The sequence below is a fragment of the Pongo pygmaeus genome, chromosome 6 (genome assembly GCF_028885625.2).
Source record: "Pongo pygmaeus isolate AG05252 chromosome 6, NHGRI_mPonPyg2-v2.0_pri, whole genome shotgun sequence".
Lineage (NCBI taxonomy): Eukaryota > Metazoa > Chordata > Mammalia > Primates > Hominidae > Pongo > Pongo pygmaeus.
In genome coordinates this window covers 5,929,535-5,951,417 of record NC_072379.2, presented here as the reverse complement: position 1 = coordinate 5,951,417, position 21,883 = coordinate 5,929,535, and the positions used below count along the sequence as shown (strand labels likewise).

Sequence of the window (21,883 nt, the reverse complement as noted above, 5' to 3'; positions counted from 1 at the left end):
TCTGTCTCAACAATAACAAAGTCAACATACATCATTTTGGTGCTGAGAACAAGCTCTCTTGAGGTAGACCTGTGGTCATCTACAAATTAGGTAAAAATTGAGAAGGCAAGCATGAAGATAAAGTTGGTTATATGTTTGTCAATCCCTTTTCTGGATTGTTCTAATTTTCTCTAGAGTTTTGATTTCATTTTGGGTATGTTATATTTAATATTTTCCTTCAGTACATGAAAATATATACAAATGAGTCAAACAATGAATAGAAATTTGGGGAACAGAATAGCATGCCAAGCTTTCATTAATTTGAGTGTGGGACACACTCTAGGCATGAAAGATTTTTTTGAAATCAGAATTTATTACTACTTTGGGCCAGGTGCGGTGGCTCATGCCTGTAATCCCAGCACTTTGGGAGGCTGAGGCGGGTGGATCACCTGAGGTTGGGAGTTTGAGACCAGCCCGGCCAACATGGTGAAACCCCATCTCAAGTAACAATACAAAAATTACCTGGGCATGGTGGTGGGCATTTATAATCCCAGCTACTTGGGAAACTGAGGTGGGAAGATCACTTGAACCCGGGAGGTAGAGGTTGCAGTGAGCCAAGATCACACCACTGCACTCCAGCCTGGGGGCAACAGAGTGAGACTTTGCCTCAAAAAAAAAAAAAAAAAAAGAATTTATTACTACTTCAGTTTAGTGATAATAATTGGGCAAACTCTGCATCTCTTTTCATTTTATTTATTTTATTTTATTAATTTATTTTTGAGACAGGGTCTCGCTCTGTCACCCAGATTGGAGTGTAGTGGCATGATCATGGCTCACTGTGGCCCCAAATTCCAGGCTCAAGGGATCCTCCCACCTCAGCTTCCTGAGTAGCTGAGACCACAGGTGCATGCTACCACACCCAGCTGATTTTTAAGTTTTTTTGTAGAGACACGGTCTCCCTATGTTGTCCAGACTGGTCTTTTTAAAATTTTGATTTTAATTTTTTTTTTTCATTTTCTCTATTTACCATGCTGCACTTTATTTTATTTCTTTTTATTTATTTATTTTTTTTTTTTTAGATGGAATCTCTCTCTCTCACCCAGGCTGGAGTGCAGTGTTGTGATCTCGGCTCGCTGCAACCACCACCTCCTGGGTTCAAGTGATTCTCCTGCCTCAGCCTCCCAAGTAACTGGAATTACAGGAGTCTGCCACCACGCCTGGCTAATTTTTGTACTTTCAGTAGAGATGGGGTTTCACCATGTTGGCCACGGTGGTCTCGAGCTCCTGACCTCAGGTGATCTGCTCGCCTCGGCCTCCCAAAGTGCTGGGATTGCAGGCGTGAGCCCCCGCACCTGGCCCAGCTGCATGTTTATAAAGGCTCCAGTCTTCTCTCACTGTTCTGTAATCCTCCCAGCTGGCGATAACTAGTATTAAAATTTTACTGCATCTCCTTTCATTCTTTTTATTGTGAGATACATGTTGAATAGGAAATTTGTATGAAATTTATGTAATGACTAAACTCAGGTAACTTAGAAAAATTATTTTCAAATTATACTTCCCATCAAAGACTTGGAAACGCTATTTTTTTTTTTTTTTTTTTTTTACAAAATGTAAACTTAGAAAAATAACAACTAAATCAAAAAGTGCTAATTAATGAATATGCTCAAATGTGCAAAGAGGCCAGCCATGGTGGTTCATGCCTGTGATCCCTGCACTTTGGGAGGCTCATGTGGGAGGATCACTTGAGGCTAGGAGTTCCAGACCACCCCTGGCAACATAACAAGACCCTGTCTCTACAAAACATACAAAAATTAGCTGGGTGCAGTGGTGACCACCTTTAGTCCCAGCTACTTGAGAGGCTAAGGCAGGAGAATCACTTGAGCTCAGGAGTTGGAGGCTGCAGTGAGCTGTGATTGCATCACCACACTCCAGCCTGGGCAACATAGCAAGACCCCATCTCTAAAAAAATTTTTTTCTAATCCCCAGAGAGTTTTACTTGTATGCACAGGTGGAATAAATCCCCCCCAACCCCACCAGAGCATACCCAGAATCCAAATAACATAATTAAACTTCGGTATGAGTAAAGACAAGATTATTAGGTTTCATGCAAGTGTACCACCTGGCACTTCTTGGGTGGTAAATAGAGCTAGTGCTTCATTATTGCTGCTTATTGTCTGTTGACAGAGACTCTGAAATGATGTCCCTAAGATCGGGTTGGAAGAATGAAAAAGTAGTGTACTGTTATTTGAAATGGACAAAAATAATTGTCCATTTGAATTGTAGTTTTCAAACAGTAGAATGAACATAATTTATGAATAACCAACTAAAATTCTACCTATAGAAAATCCAGCCAGGTGCAGTGTTCGTGCCTGTAATCCCAGCACTTTGGGAGGCCAAGGCGGGTGGATCACTTGAGGCCAGGAGTTTGAGACCAACCTGGCCAAGATGGCAAAACCCCATGTCTACAAAAAATACAAAAATTATGGGCATGGTGGTGCACACCTGTAATCTCGGCTCTCAGGAAGCTGAGGCAAAAGATTCCTTGAACCTGGGAGGTGGAGGTTGCATGAGCTGAGATTGCACCACTGCACTCTAGTCTGGGCAACAGAGCGAGACTCTGACTCAAAAAAAGAAAAAAAAAAAAAAGAATAAAATTTCTGGCTATTTATCCCTTTGTATACATCTAAGCATTTTCCCTAAGACAGTCAGACCTAATAGTCTTGACCTAATCCAATCCTAATAGTCTTGTCTTTACTCACACCAGTTTTTAATTGTGTTGTTTGGATTTGGGGAATGCTCTTGGGATGTTTAATTCCACCTATAAATATGAGTAAACCTCTTTGGGGATGAATTTATTTTTGTAGAGAAGGGGTCTTGCTATGTAAGACTTAATGACACAATGTCCTCTGGTGGCTCCATATAACCCCTTTAGTCATTTTTCCTATTCAGGTGCCCTCCTGATTGACAGAAAAGAAATAAGAGAAATTAGGCTGGGCATATGGCTCATGCCTGTAATCCCAGCACTTTCAGAGGCCGAGGTGGGAGGAGTGCTTGAGGCCAGGAGTTCAAGACCATCCTGGCCAACATAGTGAGACCCCCCTCCACCATCTCTATTAAAAAAAAAAGAGAGAGAGAGAGAAATCCATGCTCTTAACCTAGATTAGGGTGAGGTTGTCTTGGTAGCTCCAGTGGGTAATGGAGTTCTTGGTCCATGAAAAACTCACAACTGTGATTTAAAAAGCGTTATCATCCACGTTGTTTCTTTGAGGTGTCTACGGTGGTCAGAAGCCCCATGGAACAACAGAATCACCCGTTTAGAACTGTTGATGAGAATCCTTAGCTGGTGACAGTCAGTGGAGTGAAAAGAAAATAGCAGATCAGAATACCAGTGTATGGTGTGGCGGTGAAGGCAAAATGTGGATTGTTTTAAGAATCAAGGCTCAGCCAGGTGTGGTGGCTCACACCTGTAATCCCAGCACTTTGGAAGGCCTAGGTGGGCGAATCACCAGAGGTCAGGAGTTCGAGACCAGCCTGGCCAACATGGTGAAACCCCGTCTCTACTGAAAATACAAAACTTAGCTAGGTGTGGTGGTGCATACCTGTAATCCTAGCTACTCAGGAGTCTGAGGCAGCAGAATTGCTTGAACCTGGGAGGCAGAGGTTGCAGCGAGCTGCTGCACTCCAGCCTGGGTGACAGAATGAGACTCCGTCTCAAAAAACAAAAACAAAAAAAGTCACTATGCTGAGAGTGATACTGTTGAAAAAAAAAAAAAGTTTGTGCCTGTCCCCCTAAGTCATCTTTAGGCCCCCTACTAGTATGCGCCCCATACTTTGAGGAACTGTGTTTAACATGACCCTCCAGAAAACAGAGGCTCAAAAGCCACTAAGCTGGGTAGTGTGCCAGAAGCAATCTGGAAGAGCCCCAACGCCTCTTGTGAGCTGGAGGGTTTAGTAAAAAGTGTGAGCTTTTACACAAGCTCTCCAGAAAATGCCTCAATTGTTCCCAGGAGTCCTCAACTCACAGGGTTAGCCCCAAAGAAGAGCTTTAATGTGCCACCTGGAAATCAGCCTGGTGAGAATTTCCTGGCTTAAGACTGCCCAGCCCTAATGACAGCCCTGTAACAGAACCCCGGAGGCTAATAGCCTCAAACCGAAGGCAAGTCTAGGTGTACTGGGTTCAGGTGAATTGCCTTAGAGCCAGGAAACCAGTGGCTGAGAAAGAGAAGGGGTAGTTGTCAGAGGATTGGGTGAGAGCAGGTGAGCCTGTCTGAGAGCTTGTTTCTCTCTCTCTCTTTTTTTTTTTTTTTTTTTTTTTTTGAGAGCTTGTTTCTCAAAGAAGAAGATGGCCGGGTATAGTTGCTAAGATTGGGTTGGAATCCTTTAGGAGGCCTAGGCGGGTGGATCACCTGAGATCAGGAGTTCGAGACCAGGCTGGCCAACATGGTGAAACCCTGTCTTTAAAAATACAAAATTAGCTGCACGTGATGGCGGGCACCTGCAATCCCAGCTACTCAGGAGGCTGAGGCAAGAGAATCACTTGAACCCAGAAGGCAGAGGTTGCAGTGAGCTGAGATCAGGCCACTGCACTCCAGCCTGGGTGACAGAGTGAGACTGTCTCCAGAAAAAGAAGAAGAAAAAGGACTTGAAAATGGATCTGTGGTGGCTCACACCTGCAATCCCAGCACTTCGGGAGGCTGAAGAGGGAGGATGGCTTGAGACCAGCAGTTCCAAACCAGCCTGGGCAATAGAGCGAGACCCTCCCCCACCATCTCTAATAAATAAACAATAAAAAGTAAGGCCTGGTGCGGTGGCTCACGCCTGTTATCCCAACACTTTAGGAGGCTGAGGTGGGAGGATCGCTTGTGCCCAGGAGTTCAGATCAGCCTAAACAACATAGGGAAACCTCACCTCCACCAAAAATACAAAAGTTAGCCGGGTGTGGTGGTACATGCCTATAGTCCCAGCTACTCAGGAAGCTGAGGAGGGAGGATGGTTTGAGTCCAGGAGGCAGAGGTTGCAGTGAGCTGAGATCGTGCCACTGCACTCCAGCCTGGGCGACAGAGCCAGAGCTTGTCTCAAAATAAATAAATAATAAAGAGGAAATGGGTCCGTTTGTACTAACCTGGAATCGCAGGTCTCTCCTGAGCTTTACAGACCGCTACAGACACATATTCTGTTTTGTCTTGTACCTTTTGCTTTTAATTAAATGCAAAGTGGCTTTCTAACACATGGCAGAAAACACACCGGTAAGAGTGATTGGTTGGGCGCAGTGGCTCACGCCTGTAATCCCAGCACTTTGGGAGGCCAAGGTGGGCGGATCACTTGAGGTCAGGGGTTTGAGACCAGCCTGGCCAACATGGTGAAACCCCATCTCTACTAAAAATACAAAATTAGCTGGGCGTGGTGGTGTGCACCTGTAATCCCAGCTACTTGGGAGGCTGAGGTGGGACAATAGCTTGAACTCGGAAGGCAGAGGTTGCAGTGAGCCAAGACTGAGCCACTGCACTCCAGCCTGGGTGACAGAGTGAGACTCTGTCTCAAAAAAAAAAAAAAAAAAAGAGTGATTTTATGCTGGCTAAAATCCCTTCCTATTAATTTCAGTGTCAGAAGATTTGCTGAGAAAATCCTAGCTTGACAATGGCATTTATTTGTGACTTTAAAGAAACAACCAAAAACACCCTCCAAAACCTGATTTCCTTGTTGGCTCGAGCATAACATCAGTGTGGCCCGCTCCAAGCTTGATGGGACCAGAAATCCTACAAAAAGCCCTTGGTCCCAGCTTGCTTGAGTGTCGTGCTGAGGAAAAAACACGCCCACACATGAGCAGATGATGAGAAGCCTGTCTTTATTGGGTGATTTTTAGAGGCATTGCGTGTTGGGGGAAGGGGGGCTTACAGAAGTTGTCAGGGCATATTCCCACCACCAAGAAAGTCATGAGTGACTCTCTCGTGACCTCGCTAAAACAATGAGCAAACTGCAGAAGGTTTTCAGGGAAAATTTACAAATTAGATAGGGGTAGGATGTGGGGTTCCCCATTCCCAGGGCTTTGGAATCCTTCCAGGTGATTATCCCTTTCTCTTTTCTCCAGAGACTCGAGCTTTTAAGAATGCACCATTTCCTGGAATTCTAGAACAGAAGAGGTGAGAACAGGGTCAGTGGAGGTGGCTTGGTTCTTTACAGACATGCCGTGGCCAATGAGAATCCCAAAGCAGGAAGGAAGTGAAGAAAATTGTCAGATGATGGGCATGGCCCCCTTGGAGGGCACAAAAGAAAGAAAAATCTGCCAGGCACAGTGGTTCACACCTGTAATCCCAGCACTTTGGGAGGCCGAGGCGGGTGGATCATGAAGTCATGAGATCGAAACCATCCTGGCCAAAATGGTGAAACCCTGTCTGTACCAAAACTACAAAACTTAGCTGGGCGTGGTGGTGTGCACCTGTAGTCCCAGCTACTTGGGAGGCTGAGGCAGGAGAATCACTTAAACCTGGGAGGCGGAGGTTGCAGTGAGCCGAAATCACGCCATTGCACTCCAGCCTGGGCGAGAGAGCCAGACTCCATCTCAAAAAAAAAAAAAGAAAGAAAGAAAAACCTGGGTATCAATGACTATATCTCGAGGGAGTCCACAGGGTTCCATTTCTCTGAATAATCTTATTTAACAAACATCTTCAGCTTTGCAATAGAGGAATTAGAACTTTGAATTAGAACTTGTCAAGCCCATCATTTCTCCCTGACAATGCATGAATTCAGTGTAATTACCTGTGACCATCTGTGAACATTTAACTTTTTGTCTGGTCAATTTCAGACAGGAAGGGGAGGTTTTCTTTCTCTATTCCGTAGCTGGGTATTGCATTTTTAGGATATATTTGATAGGGTGGGACTTTGAACTGACTTTCCTCCATTGAACCAAACTCCAAAAGTTTCTGTTACTAAAAGAAGGATAATAGTAATAATAACAAGGTATGGATGTTACAGATTGATATAAAAAACTGGGGACTTGCTTTATATTTATTGGTAAGCTTTGTTTATTTGGAAATCTTTCGTGGTTATGTTTATCTTTTTTTTTTCTTTTGAGATACAGTTTCACTCTTGTTGCCCAGGCTGGAGTGCAATGGTGCCATCTTGGCTCACTACAACCTCTGCCTCCCAGGTTCAAGCGATTCTCCTGCCTCAGCTTCCCGAGTAGCTGGGATTACAGGTGCCCACCACCATGCCCAGCTAATTTTTTATATTTTCAATAGAGATGGGGTTTCACCATGTTGGTCAGTCTAGTCTTGAACTCCTGACTCCAGGGGATCTGCCCACCTTGGCCTCCGAAAGTGCTGGGATTATAGGCCTGAGCCACCACACCCAGCCTGTGGTTATGTTTAAATAAGGCAATCCCCCCTTACCTAGTCTGTTTTTATGAGCTATCTATCTGCATTAACTCCCATGTAGTAAGCAATAGTGGTATAACTTTGAACAGGTGTTTTTTTTTTTTTAATAAGCATCTAATGTAGCAGTTTTAAATTTCAAATTAGCACCACCAGAAGGACCACCATACGTTCTGCTGAGTTGGCAGGCACAAAGTAGCTAAAAAGCACGCTAGCAACATGACAAAATCAAGTGAAAGTAGTCCTACAGCTGTGCTAGTGTATTCTAAAGCTCAAACTTAGGATTCTGCCTATGGAAGACTCAATAAATGAGGCTGGCTTATTTGTTCTCTGTTTAATATTATCCCCTTGGTGGGCTAATGTCCAATAAAATATATTTGTCTAAACCCTTGAAGACGAAGAGGCCTTCCTACGCATGCCAATGGACCCTGGTCTGAGGATGTAAATCTTTCCCTTATTCTGAGGGGTTCAAACCCCACTGGTGGAAATTCCTTGTGCTATATGCAGGTGCATTACAGTATCTTGCAAATAATTGGCTAGGTGGCTAGCTAGTCCCCTAGTCAGGTGAAGGATATTTTGCAGCTCATAGACAATGACCAGTGTGACCAGCTTCTATAGTACCTACCGAGCATTATGCCAGGGTTTTTACACACATTATTTGCATCCTTACTTTAGTCCCATTTTACAGATGAGAAGATTGAGGCTCGGTAAGTTTAAGAAAGGGAGATTTTAAGTCACATTGGTTTGATCTCACAGCCTAAGCCCTTACGGATGCTCCCTGAGCTAGAGTGTTTTATGCTACGTACACGTGTGGACATACCCTCTGCTCCAATTTTTCCATCTCCATCATTATCCGCCGCAGCCATCAGGGACTTGGTTTCTGACTCGGTCAGTTCTCTGGCACCACTCTCAAACTTCTGGAGGAAAAACCTACAGGATAATAAAGATCCATGGGGATTTTCTGAAAGATCATGCATCTCTGTGTTTATACTTTTGTTTTTCCTTTAAGCAAATCATCTGTTTCCAGCACCTGCAATAATTAGCCAAGGTCTTAGCAAGCAGAGGTTTCCTTAAGCTGTAGAAACCAATGGTGGGAACTTCATTTTTAAGGTTTTGTTTATTTGTTTATTTTTGAGACAGGGTCTTGCTCTGTCACCCAGGCTGGAATGCAGTGATACCAACATGGCTCACTGCAGCCTCAACTTCCTGGGCTCAATCAATCCTCCTGCCTCAACCTCCCCAGTAGCTGGGACTACAGGTGCACCCCAACATGCCCCACTAACATTTGCATTTTTTTTTTTTGTAGAGACAAGGTTTTGTCATGTTGCCCAGACTGGTCTTGAACTCCTGGGCTCGCTCAAGCAATCCACCCACTTCAGCCTCCCAAAGAGCTGGGATTGTAGGTGTGAGCCACAGTGCCTGGCCCATTTTTAAGTTTTTAGTGTTTTCAATTTTTATTTATTTATTTATTTATTTGAGACAGAGTCTCTCTCTCTCACCCAGGCTGGAATGCAGCTGCACAATCTGGGCGCACTGCAACCTCTGCCTCCTGATTTCAAGCAATTCTTGTGCTTCAGTCTTCTGAGTAGCTGGAATTACAGGCGTGAGCCACCACGCTTAGCCAAGTTTTTATTTTTTAAAGTCCATTTGCCAAAGGAAATCCCTTACACAAAAGAATCTTTGCAGCTGGGCGCGGTGGCTCACACCTGTAATCCCAGCACTTTTGGAGGCCAAGGCAGGAGGATCACTTGAAGCCAGGAGTTTGAGACCAGCCTGGGCAACATGGTGAAACCCCATCTCTACTCAAAATATGAAAATTAGCTGGATGTGGTGGCATGCACCTGTAATCCCAGCAACTTGGGAGACTGAGGCATGAGAATCACTTGAACTTGGAAGGCGGAGGCTGCAGGGAGCTGAGATCACCTCACTGCACTCCAGCCTGGGTGACAGAGTGAGACCCTGTCTCAAAAAAAAAAAATTTTTGCACCTGCAGTCTTCACTGCCCACGTTGAGGGCTTTGCATGGGTAGATGTGTCAACTGACTCATGTCCTTTGCTTTAATGATGCTTGGCCGAATGACCAACACCAAAGCTGGCCATTGAAGAAATACTGAGCAACCTGGCCCGCACTGCACCCCAGGCCCACCCAGCAGTGCCAGGTACCAGACAGACTCAGGACAAAGCTTACTTAAGCTCTTCTTCATCCAGGTACCCGCTCTGGTCATTGTCTATGAACCGGAAAACATCCTTCACCTGACTGGCTGACATCTTGGAGAGGCCTGACGTCTGGAAGAATTTTTGGGGTTCAAAAGTGTCTGGGTCTGAAGAACAGAGAATGGGTTATTCTGACACTCATTGGATCACATTCTATGTTGGGGCCAAGGTACTGAAAACACAGATGATTAAAAACACTTCAACAATATCCCTGAGCTGAGGGGATGCTCAACTGGTCCGAGATTTTGGGACAGCCAAGACTTGATGGCTCTGTGATGGCATCCCATGTCCCCTCTGCCCCGGTCTTCCCTCCTCCACTTGGTTTTGTCCATTTTCCTTTTCCCTCCCCCTCCCCCTGGCCCACTTTACAGGCTGTGTAGCCGAGCCCCCAACATCCCTGGTCTAATTGGTAGGGGGACATGCAATCACTGGATTTCAACAGGCTAAATGGCCTTTGGCGATTTCTTTCTTTTTCTTTTTTTTGAGACAGAGTCTCACTCTGTCGCCAGGCTGGAGTGCAGTGTGTGATCTTGGCTCACTGCAACCTCTGCCTCCCGGGTTCAACTGATTATCCTGCCTCAGCCTCCCGAGTAGCTGGTATTACAGGCATGCACCCCCATGCCCAGCTCATTTTTGTATTTTTAATAGAGACAGGGTTTTGCCATGCTGGCCAGGTTGGTCTTGAACTCCTGACCTCAAGTGATGCACCGGCCTCGGCCTCCCAAAATGCCGGGATTACAGGCGTGAGCACCACACCTGGCCCTTCAGTGATTTCTTGCTTTCATGTTTAGTAGGTTTCTTTTGTCTTACAGAAGTGTAATCATGTGCTCAGATCCCAGATCTCTATAATTTTAGTTATCTAATAAATAGTAGTTTTCTTCTCTGATTCCATGAATTTTCCAGCCAAGCTCTTATTTATTTATTTATGTATTAATTTATTTAGAGACAGAGTCTCACTGTGTCATCCAGGCTGGAGTGCAGTGTAGCAATCATAGCTCACACCACAGCCTCAACCTCCTGGGCTTGAGTGATCCTCCTACCTCAGTCTCCCGAGTAGCTAGGACCACAGGCACATGCCACCATGCCCCGCTATTTTTTATTTTTATTGTTGTGTTGTAGAGATGGAGTCTTGCTATGTTGCCCAGGCTGGTCTCAAACTCCTGGGCTCAAACAGGCCTCTCACCTTGGCCTCCAAAAAGTGTTGGGATTACAGATGTGATCCACCATGCCTGGTCTACATTTTTTTTTTTTTTTTTTTTTTTTTGTAGACAGAGTCTTGCTCTGTTGCCCAGGCTGGAGTGCAGTGGTGTGATCTCAGCTCACTGCAACCTCTGCCTCCCAGGTTCAAGCAATTCTCTGCCTCAGCCTCCCGAGTAGCTGGGATTACAGGCACCCACCACCATGCCCGACTAATTTTTTTGTATTTTTAGTAGAGATGGGGTTTCACCATCTTGGCCAGGCTGGTCTCGAACTCCTGACCTCGTGATCCACCCGCCTCGGCCTCCCAAAGTGCTGGGATTACAGGTGTGAGCCACTGCGTCTGGCCGCCTGTCCTACATTTTGATTTTGTGTTGCCTCGCTGGAGGTGCAAAGCTGTGAGGAAATCCCATCCCCGCCCCACGTCCCCTCTACCTCGGCATTCCTGGAGCGCTGCTGCAATGTCGTCAGCACTGAGCACGTCCGTGATGCTCATTTTCTACCTACTCACACAGAATAAACAAGAGGCGATAAGCCACAAACAGGAATGCACACATCCAGGGGAAACACATCTTCCCAGGCCCACTGAAACTGTATGTGTGTCTAGATTTTTTTTTTTTTAATTAAGATGGAGTCTCACTCTGTTGCCCAGGCTGGAGTGCAATGGCGTGATCTTGGCTCACCGCAATCCCCACCTCCTGGGCTCAAGTGATTCTCCTGCCTCAGCCTTCCGAGTAGCTGGGATTACAGGTGCACACTACCACACCTGGCTAATTTTTGTGTTTTTAATAGAGACGGGGTTTTGCCATGTTGGCCAGGCTGGTCTCGAGCTCCTGACCTCAGGTGAGCTGCCTGCCTTGGCCTCACAAAGTGCTGGGATGACAGACGCAAGCCACTGAGCCAGGCCTGTCTAGAATTTTTAAAATGTGATAAGCATGGTTTTGTATTAAGTGACGGGACAGAATATCCAAATTAAAACCAGATACTGAAAAGACCCCAGCCCTTTTTGTCTCAGAGCCTTCTTTTGAATATATGCCAAAAATGAAAAAAAAATGACCCAAAGAAGGATTCAATTGTTTTCTTACAAAAATTATACTGACATAATCAGTCATTTGCATAGGCAGCCATAAACCATGTTAGAAATGCACTGGCATTTTCCTACAGCAGCTCGAGAGATGCAATGTTGCAAATTCCATGTGGGAAAGGATACAGTTTGGGCTGCTTGCAGACATTCTGTGGAAGAAGGCATGCTACCTGTCCTGAAAGGTGGGAAGCAGATGGATGAAAAGCCCATCTCCCAGAGATGAAAATCCTTCCAGGTGTCAGAGCCACGGCAAAAGAGGAGTCTAAGCACCTGAGCCTAATGTGAATGCATGCAGTGAAGAAGAGTCTGGGGTCTGATGGGTCCACCAGTTACTCACCGTTTTAGGTTTCCCCCCAGGAAGAATCAGGAAAAAGAGTTGAAGGAGCAAAACAACAGATGTGCTTTTGCTACCTTACTGACCTACCTTATATAGGCTAGAAAAAGTGATAGTTACAACCTCTTAGATTTCCTTTTCAAGGATCAAGTGGATGTAGCTCAAATGTCTTGTCTTACTCATGAAACCTCTTTTTTTTTTCTATTTATATCTCAAGGGAATGTGGGTGGGAATAGCCAATTGTTAAAAAAAAAAAAAAAAAAAAAAAAAAAAAAAAAAAAAAAAAACCTCAACAAACCTTAACTAAGGTTTCAATTCTGCAAACGAACCCTGTTGGCAAAGTGTGGAGAAGGTTCTAGATGCCTGGTAAGGTGGAGATGGTGGCCTGAACTAAGAAAAACACATACAGGGTGCTCTGTAAGCTGAAAAGGCTCCCCAGATGTTAGCAGGTACCGCTGGAGGCAGGCCTGTTTTCAGCTTTGGGAACTATGGGTGTGTAAGGCTGACCTCAATCTGGAGTTGACAGACTCAAAGCCATTGTCACCAAGTGCACACACAGGACTCGTCCGGCACAGGAGACAGGGCTAAGTGACGTGATTTGCCTACAAAACTCTTGACTTTGACATTTCCCAGCTATACTGTAAATTGTACACACTCAAAGGGCAAAAAGGAGGAAATCAAACCAGCATTCCCAACCCCCAAAACTAACATGTTCAGAAACAAATATTCTGAGGCTGAGGCCAGGACTAGACAACTCAAGGTTTTGTTTCTGTTGTGACAGGGTCTTGCTCTGTTGCCCCGGCTGGAGTGCAGTGGCACCATCTCAGCTCACTGTAGCCTTGACCTCCCAGGCTCAAGTGATCCTCCCACTTCAGTCTCCCGAGTAGCTGGTACTACAGGCACACACCACCATGCCTGGCTAATTTTTTAAATATACATAGTTTTTGGAGAGACAGGGTTTTGCCATGTTGCCTAGGCTGGTCTCAAACTCCTGGGCTCAAGTAATTCTCCCACCTCAGCCTCCCAAAGTGCTGGGATTACAGGAGTGAACCACCGCGCCCAGCCTTTTTTTGTTTGTTTGTTTGTTTTAATTTTCAGCAAACATTTATTGAGCCTTTATATGGTCAGCACTGTGTTTCTTTTTAATTATTGTGGTAAAACCACATTCCATAAAATATATAATCTTAACCATTTTTTTTGGTTTGTTTTTTTGTTTTTTTTTGTTGTTGTTTTTTGAGATGGAGTCTCAATTCTGTCGCCCAGGCTGGAGATCAGTGACACCATCTTGGCTCACTGCAAGCTCCACCACCTGGGTTCACGCCGTTCTCTTGCCTCAGCCTCCTGAGTAGCTGGGACTACAGGCACCTGCCACCATGCCTGGCTAATTTTTTGTATTTTTTAGTACAGACAGGGTTTCACCGTGTTAGCCAGGATGGTCTCGATCTCCTGACCTCATGATCCGCCCACCTAGGCCTCGCAAAGTGCTGGGATTACAGGCGTGAGCCACCCTGCCTGGCCAATCTTAACCATTTTTAAGTGTATGTATAGTACAATAGTGTTAACTCTTGGCGCATTATTGAACGAGAGACCTCTATAATTTATTCAGCTGGAAAAACGGAAACTCTGTATCCATTGAGCTGCCACAACTGCCCTGTTCCCCAACTTACTCCCGAGTAAGATAACACATTCAGTGAACATGTTTTCTGAATCAATGAGGCGCTTAAGATGATAACTTGAATTCCATTATGTGCAATCTGAGCATCAAATATTGATTCAGGCCGGGCGCTGTGGCTTACGCCTGTAATCCCAGCACTTTGGGAGGCTGAGGTGGGCAGATCACCTTAGGTCAGGAGTTCGAGACCAGTCTGGCCAACACGGTGAAATGCTGTCTCTACTAAAAATACAAAAAAATTATCCGGGCATGGTGGTGGGTGTCTGTAATCCCAGCTACTTGGGAGGCTGGGGCAGGAGAATCGCTTGAACCCGGGAGGTGGAGGTTGCAGTGAGCCGAGATTGTGCCACTACATTCCAGCCTGGGTGACAGAGCGAGACTCCGTCTCAAAAAAATATATATATATATATGTATATATATATATATTCACACAGAGATATTTTATATTTGTGTGTGTATATTGTATATTGTGTATATTGTATCACACAGAGATATTGTATAATTCCACTAATATGAGGTACCTAGAATATTCAAATTGACAGAGACAGACAGAATGGTGGTTAGCAGGGCTGGGGGGAGGGTTAATGGGAGTGAGAGTTTAATGGGGACAGAGTTTCAGATTGGGAAGATGAGAAAGTTCTGGAGATGGATGGTGGTGATGGTTGCACAATGTGAATGTATTTAATGCCACTGAACTTCAAAAGGGTTAAGATGGGTCAGGTGCGGTGGCGCACGTCTGCAATCCCAGTGCTTTGGAAGGCTGAGGCGGGAGAATTGCTTGAAGCCAGGAGTTTGAGACCAGCCTGGGTTACAAAGAACTACCCCTCTCTACAAAAAATTTAAAAAATTAGCCAGACATGGTTGCGTGCACCTATGGTTCCAGCTACTTGGGAGGCTGAGGTGGGAGGATCACTTAAGCCCAGGAGTTTGAGGCTGCAGTGAGCTGTGATCACACCACTGCACTCCAGCCTGGTTAACAGAGTGAGACCCTGTCTCTCCAAGAAAAAAAAAAGAAAATGATTAAGATGGTAAATTTCATATTATGTATTTTATGTTGCATATCATGTTATGCATCTGACATATGTTGCATATGCATAATGATATGTTGTTTATATTTACATATTTATGTAACGTAATGCTTATGTATATCATGTATATGTATATATTACCAATTTTTAAACGTTGAATCAGTCGTCTTCATTATTTTGGCCATCAATTCCTAATTGCTCCCAGGAAAGAAAAGGAGGAAGATGTGGAAGTAGATCTTTTTTTTTATTTGAGACAAAGTCTCGCTCTGTCACCCAGGCTGGAATGTAGTGGTGCGATCTCGGCTCACTGCAACCTCCACCTCCCAGGTTCAAGAGATTCTTCTGCCTCAGCCTCCCGAGTAGCTGGGATTACAAGTGCCCGCCACCATGCCCAGCTAATTTTTTTTTATTATTTTTAGTAGAGACCGGGTTCCACTATGTTGGCCAGGCTGGCCTCCAACTCCTGACCTCAAGTAATCTGCCCCCCTCAGCCTCCCAAAGTGCTGTGATTACAGGCGTGAGCCGCTGCGCCCAGCCTGGCTGCCACTGTGGGGACAAAACTCTTGAATGTATGGGAGACCCTCCTTCCATCATGTATGATGGGCTAGTTAAGAGCACCGTGGACCCACTTCCATGTTCTCTCAACAGACATCACTTCCTAAACATCTCTCAACTTCATCTTCTCTTCACGGACTACCGTCACTACCCCAGCCCAAGCCACCAGCATCTCTTTTGGGAATGGAAACAACTATGGTGGCCTCTTAACCTTTCTCTACTCGGGGTCACCTCCAACCTAGCCAGGTGGGTTTTGAAAAAACCCAAGCATGGCTGGACTGGGTGGCTCATGCCTGTAATCCCAACATTCTGGGAGGCCGAGGCAGGAGCATTGCTTGAGCCCAGAAGTTTGAGACCAGCCTGGGTCACGTAGCAAGACCCCATCTCTACAAAAATGAAAATAACTAAATAATTATCCAAGCTCCTGGGCTTGAGCGGTCCTCCTGCCTCAATCTCCTGAGTAGCTGGGACTACAGGCATGTGCCACCACCCCAGGCTAATTTTTAAATTAAATTAAATTAAAAAAAATTTTTTTTGAGACAGAGTTTTGCTCTTGTTGCCCAGTCTGGAGTGCAATGGCAAGATCTAGGCTCACTGCGACCTCTACCTCCCAGATTCAAGCGATTCTACTGCTTCATCCTCCCAAGTAGCTGGGATTACAGGTGTGCGCCACCACGTCCTGCAAATTTTTTGTAGTTTTAGTAGAGACAGGGTTTTACCATGTTGGCCAAGCTGGTCTTGAACTCCTGACCTCAAGTGGTTCACCCGCCTCAGCCTCCCAAAATACTGGAATTACAGGTATGAGCCACTGCGCCGGGGCTTAATTTTTTAATTTAAGTTTTGTAGATTCCGGGTCTGGCTCTGTCATGCAGGCTGGAGTGCAATGATGTGATTGTGATTCACTGCAGCCTTGACCTCCTGGGCTCAAGCCATCCTCCCTTCTTGGCCTCCCAAAGTGCTGGTATTACAGGTGTGAGCCACCGCGCCCAGCCCCATCGTCCATTTTTATCTTCGGTCTTTCATTGGCACATTCCTTGTCACAGTGTAACTATTCAATGAACATATTTGTGCATTGAATGAACTGGCTCTCTGAATCTGAGTTTCTGCATCCAACTGTCTCCGTGTGGTGACGTGGGGGATGGGGTGGGATCCAGAGTTACCGGAGTGTTTATTTATAAATGAGATACTTCTCTAGGAGTGGATTTCCTTTTCCACTCAGAGACTGAGCAATAATTGGTTAAATAAGTTTACACATGGGGGTTTGGGACAAGCTCCTTCGTAAGAGGAAGTGACTGCTGTTTACAAAGACCATAAAGTGTCTTAGGGCTGCGTGAAAAGGACAGCTTGTGTGTTTCCCAATGGAATGAATGAATAACAAGGATGGGGGATCCCCAGGAGCACACAGCCCCCATCTACAAGAGCTGACCTCTCCTGGGTTTACAGTTTTGATTACCCATGGGGCAGGGCAAAATGCATCACTTGTGACCTACGATGGGTGTGGAAATGGCACAAGTCCCCTAATTACCGCTGGCCCCGTAATCTGTGGGCTCCAGTACACAGTGAAAATGCAAGTCCTGCTGGGCGCAGTGGCTAGTGTCTGTAGTTCCGGCTACTCGGGAGGCTGAGGCAGGAGGATTACTTGAGCCTGGGAGCTCTGGGCTGCAGTGCGCTCTGCCGATTGGGTGTCTCCACTAAGTTTGACATCAGTATGGTGACCTCCTGGGTGCAGGGGACCATCAGGTTGCCTAAGGAGGGGTGAACCAGCCCAGGTTGGAAACGGAGCAAGTCAAAACTCCTGTGCTGATCAGTAGTGGGATTTTGCCTGTGAATAGCCACTGCACTCCAGCTGGGCAACATAGTAAGACCCCATCCCTAAAAAAAAAAAAAAAAAAGAAAAAGAAAGAAAAAAGGAAATGCAAGTCCTCTTGTTCAAAGAATTTCGATATGGGGGCCTCAGCGGATTAAATCAAGTGTGCAGGCTTTCTAAGTGCAGGACCCTGAAGACTATAGGTCTCACACCCTTGAAGCCTGCCCTGCTCACAAGAGGTTTGTACAACATTGCCCAGTTCACCAATATGATGTCGTGTCATTTAACCATGGCAACAACTCTGTGAAATATTATTATCCCCATGACGAAAAAGGGAGAGATATCCCAGGTCAGGCAGGGTGCAGTGGCTCAAGCCTATAATCTCAGCACTTTGGGAGGTTTGCCTGAAGCCAGGAGTTTAAGGCCAGCCTAGGCAACAGAGTGAGACCCCTATCTCTTTAATTTTTTTTTTTTTGAGACAAGGTCTCACTCTGTCACCCAGGCTTGAGTGCAGTGGTTCAATCATGGCTCACTGCAGCCTCTGCCTCCTGGGCTCAAGTGATCCTCCTACCTCAGCCTCCCAAGTAGCTGTGACTATAGGCACACGCCACCACACCCAGCTAATTTATTTTATTTTTTGTAGAGATTGGGGGGGGGGGGGTCTCACTATGTTGCCCAGGCTGGTCTCAAATGCCTGGGCTCAAGCCATCCTCCCGCTTTGGCCTCCCAAACTGCTGGGATTACAAGCGTGAGCCACTGCGCCCGGCTTTCTGGGCATTTTAATTTGTGGATCACCATGCCTGTTATCCCAGCTACTGGAGAGGATGCTGAGGTGGGAGAATCGCTTGAACCCAGAAGGTGGAGGTTGCGGTGAGCTGAGATTGTGCCATTGCACTCCAGCCTGGGCAACAAGAGCGAAATTCGGTCTTTAAAAAAAAAAAGATACTCACCAATTAGCGTGATATTTACAAGAATTTCATGTGGTAGTTGTGATAGTTAATTTTATATGTCAATTTGAGTGGGCCATGGGGTCCCCAGATTAAACATTGGCTAAGACTGCCTACTTACGTTAACATGTGTTAAGCCTCTGTGCTGATATATCAAGCACTTCTGTACCCAGCAAAGCAGCAAACATTTTCCACAGGATACCTCACTGCTCAGAACTTTAAGGCAGGTATTGATGCTCCCATTTTACAGATGAAGATAAACTAAATTTCAGAGATTAGATGGCCAGAATGTACCAGCCCTCAGATGCGTGCTGAAATCTCTGGTTCCCTGCTTTTCCTACACGGCCTGGACTAATGAATTATTTTGTAAGACACAGAGCACAGAACCCCAGTGAGAAGAAATTATTATTAATAAGGGCTTGTTCTGGCCCCAGACAATGGACAGGCTGCTATGAGAATGCATAAAGAATTCTGCAAAGGCTGAGGGCAGTGGCTCATGCCTGTAATCCTGGCACTTTGGGAGGCTGAGGCAGGGAGGCTCGCTTGAGCCCAGGGGTTCGAGACCAGCTTGGGCAACATAGTGGGACTCTGTCTCTACAAAAAATTTAAAAATTAGCCAGGCGGGGTGGTACGAGCCTGTGGTCCCAGCTATTCAGGAGCCTGAGGTGGGAGGATGGATGGCTTGAGCCCGGGAGATCAAGGCTGCAGTGAGCCGTGATCATGCCACTGCACCCCAGCCTGGGTGACAGAGCGAGACCCTGTCTCCAAAAATAAAATATAAAATAAAATAAAATAAAATAAAAAAGGATTCTGCAAATGTCAGCCTACTCCTCTGCCCAAAATATATAATAACAAAGAAAACAAAGCAAAGATGTCACAGCTATGGTTTTGTTGCTATGAGAATACTCTCATCAAGGCTGGAGGATGGCGCAAACGTGCTGTACTTAACCGCTTGTCAGTCTCACTTGCAATTGACACACGTGGCGCGTGGGCCTCTGTGCTCTGGTTCCAGGCCAGCCAATGTCAGGGGCGGGAGCGAGGGTACGAATGCGTCGAGAAGGAAGGATGGACCCGGCAAGTTGAGTGCTTCCGAGAGGTTAGGATGAGGCCGCCAGGGCGAGCACATGCGGATGATGGGTGGGGCGGTGAGTTGCTGCTGGGTAGTGCGGAAGAAGCTGTTCTGGGGTAATGCAGGTGGGAGGGGACTGGAGAAGGGTGCAGGTGGGAATGACATCATAGGGGAGGATACAGTGCTGCAGGAAATATATTTTTAAATTTTTAAAGTTTCTTTCTTTCTTAGATGGAATCTGTGTTGCCCAGGCTGGAGTGCAGTGGTGCCATCTCGGCTCGCTGCAACCTCCACCTCCCAGGTTCAAGTGATTCTTCTGTCTCCCCCTCCTGAGTAGCTGGGACTACAGGTGCACATCACCATGCCCAGGTAATTTTTGTATTTTCAGTAGGGACAGGGTTTCACCATGTTGGTCAGGCTGGTTTCGAACTCCTGACCTCAAGTGATCCACCTGCCTCGGCTTCCCAAAGTGCTGGGATTACAGCCATGAGCCACCATGCCCAGCCAGAGCTGCAGGAAGTATTTTAAGACTCCAGCTGCCAATGGCTTTGGGGAAGGGGTAGGTTCACAGGTGGGTCTAGGAGGGCCTGTTCCCTCGTGGGGAACATTCATGCTTCCTGAGTTCCTTTCTTTTCTCTTTTCTTCCTGCAGCTTTCTGTCAGTACCGTATTCAGAATGCCAACGGTATGAAGTCAGCCCAGCTATTTAGAACTTTGGACTCAGTTGTTTTTGTTTTGTTTTGTTTGTTTGTTTTTGAGACAGAGTCTCACTCTGTTGCCCAGGCTGCAATACAATGGCGTGATCTCGTCTCACTGCAACCTCTGCCTCCCGGGTACAAGCAATTCTCCAGTCTCAGCCTCCCAAGTTGCTGGGATTACAGGTGCACACCACTATGCCTGGCTAATTTTTGTATTTTTAGTAGAGACAGGGTTTCACCGTGCTAGCCAGGCTGGTTTCGAACTCCTGACCTCAGGTGATCCACCTGACTTGGCCTCCCAAAGTGCTGGGATTATAGAAGTCAGCCACTGTGCCCGGCCTGGACTCAGTAGCTCTTGGCATGAGTATTGGTCTAACTGTCTGGGTAGCCCAGAACCCTTATGGGTGTCAGACTTCACATTCCCAGTGCCTTCTGACCCTCAAAGGAAGACAGAAGCTACATCATTTCTTATCCAAATGCTGCAGGAGAGGACAATTCCTTAAAATTATCTGAGAGACTATTGGCTATGTCTTTTTTCCCCCTCACTCTAAGACACTTGCTCTAAATTACTCAGTGAAATTGATGGCAAAAGCCCTTTAGACCTTTGGCTGGCTGTGTCTTCCTGAGCTTACTAGAGCATAGTTGGGGGAAGAAAAGGCTGAAATAAAGATGGGAGTGGCCGGGCGTGGTGGCTCACACCTGTAATCCCAGCACTTTGGGAGGCCGAGGTGGGAGACCATTTGAGGCCAGGAGTTCAAGACCAGCCTGAGCAACATAGTGAGACCCCATCTCTACAAAAATTAAAAAGTTCGCCTGGGTGTGGTGGTGCATGCCTGTGACTCCAGCTACTCAAGAGGTTGAGGGAGGAGGATTGCTTGAGCCCAGGTGGTTGAGGTTGTAGTGAGCTGTGATCTTGCCACTACATTCCAGCCTGAGTAGGCCCTGTCTCCAAAAAAACAAAACAAAACCACAACAATAACAAAACAAGGTGAAGCGAGAGATGAAAAATACACTGGATGGGATTGGCAAATTAGACGCTGAGGAAAAAAAGAGTAATGAGTTTGAAAACATAGCAATGGAAAAGAGGCTGGGTGCAGTGGCTCACTCCTGTAATCCCAGGACTTGGGGAGGCTGAGGCGGGTGGATCACTTGAGCTCAGGAGTTTGAGACCAGCCTGGACAACATAGTGGAACCCCATCTCTACAAAAAAATTTTTAAAAGTAGCCAGGTGTGGTGGTCCCAGCTACCAGGGAGGATCATCTGGGCCCAGGAGGTCAAGGCTGCAGTGAGCCAAGATTGTGCCACTGCACTCCAGCCTGGGCAACATAGCAAGACTCCGTCTTAATAAAAACCCCCTAAAACAGAACCAAGCCCCTCCCAAACACCCCCACATCGCAATAGAAAAGATACAAGCTGAAACACAGAGAGAAACAATTCTGGAAGAAATAAAACCAGACATCAGTGAGCTATTGGACAACTTCAAGTGGCCTAATATACATGTAATTGGAGTCTCAGAGCAAAGGAGAAAGAGGAGGGAACAGAAAAATATTTGAAGAAATAATGGCAGAAAATTTTCCACATTGGATAAAAGTAGGCTCAAGAAGCTCAATAAACCTCCAGAAAAAATAAGAGGAGGAAAAAGGAGGAGAAGGAGGAAGAGCCAACACATATAAAGGGCGTGTTATTATAAAATTGTTTAAAACCAGTGATAAAGAGAAGATGAAGTTCACAAAGGCAGCCAGAAAAAAGAGACACAATATGTTCAGAGGAACAAAGATAAGATTGAAATCAGACTTCTCTCCTATTTTTTTTGAGATGGGGTCTTGCTATGTTGCCCAGGCTTGTCTTGAACTCTTGAGCCCTGAGTAGCTGGGATTACAGGTGCACACCACTGTGCCCAGTGACATCAGACTTCTGATCAGAAACAATAC

The 21,883-nt window shown here is 45.9% G+C and overlaps 1 protein-coding gene across 7 annotated transcripts in view; it reads right to left on the bottom strand.

Moving 5' to 3' along the window:
* Positions 1 to 5,807: 5,807 nt before the first annotated feature.
* OCM (oncomodulin) overlaps positions 5,808 to 21,883 on the bottom strand; it is a 92,648-nt gene continuing 76,572 nt past the window's right edge. For 3 of the 7 annotated variants that reach the window (XM_063668081.1, XM_054496098.2, XM_054496105.2), the window contains 3 exons: positions 9,537 to 9,669; positions 8,170 to 8,279; positions 5,808 to 6,105 (listed from right to left, as the gene is read on the bottom strand). In XM_063668081.1, the coding sequence (XP_063524151.1) occupies positions 6,080 to 6,105; positions 8,170 to 8,279; positions 9,537 to 9,669 (269 nt within the window). In that variant the 3' untranslated portion in view covers positions 5,808 to 6,079. Of the gene's footprint in view, positions 6,106 to 8,169; positions 8,280 to 9,536; positions 9,670 to 11,194; positions 11,263 to 21,883 lie in introns of all 7 variants that reach the window. The other 4 variants (XM_054496103.2, XM_054496102.1, XM_054496099.2 and 1 more) reach the window with 2 other exon arrangements.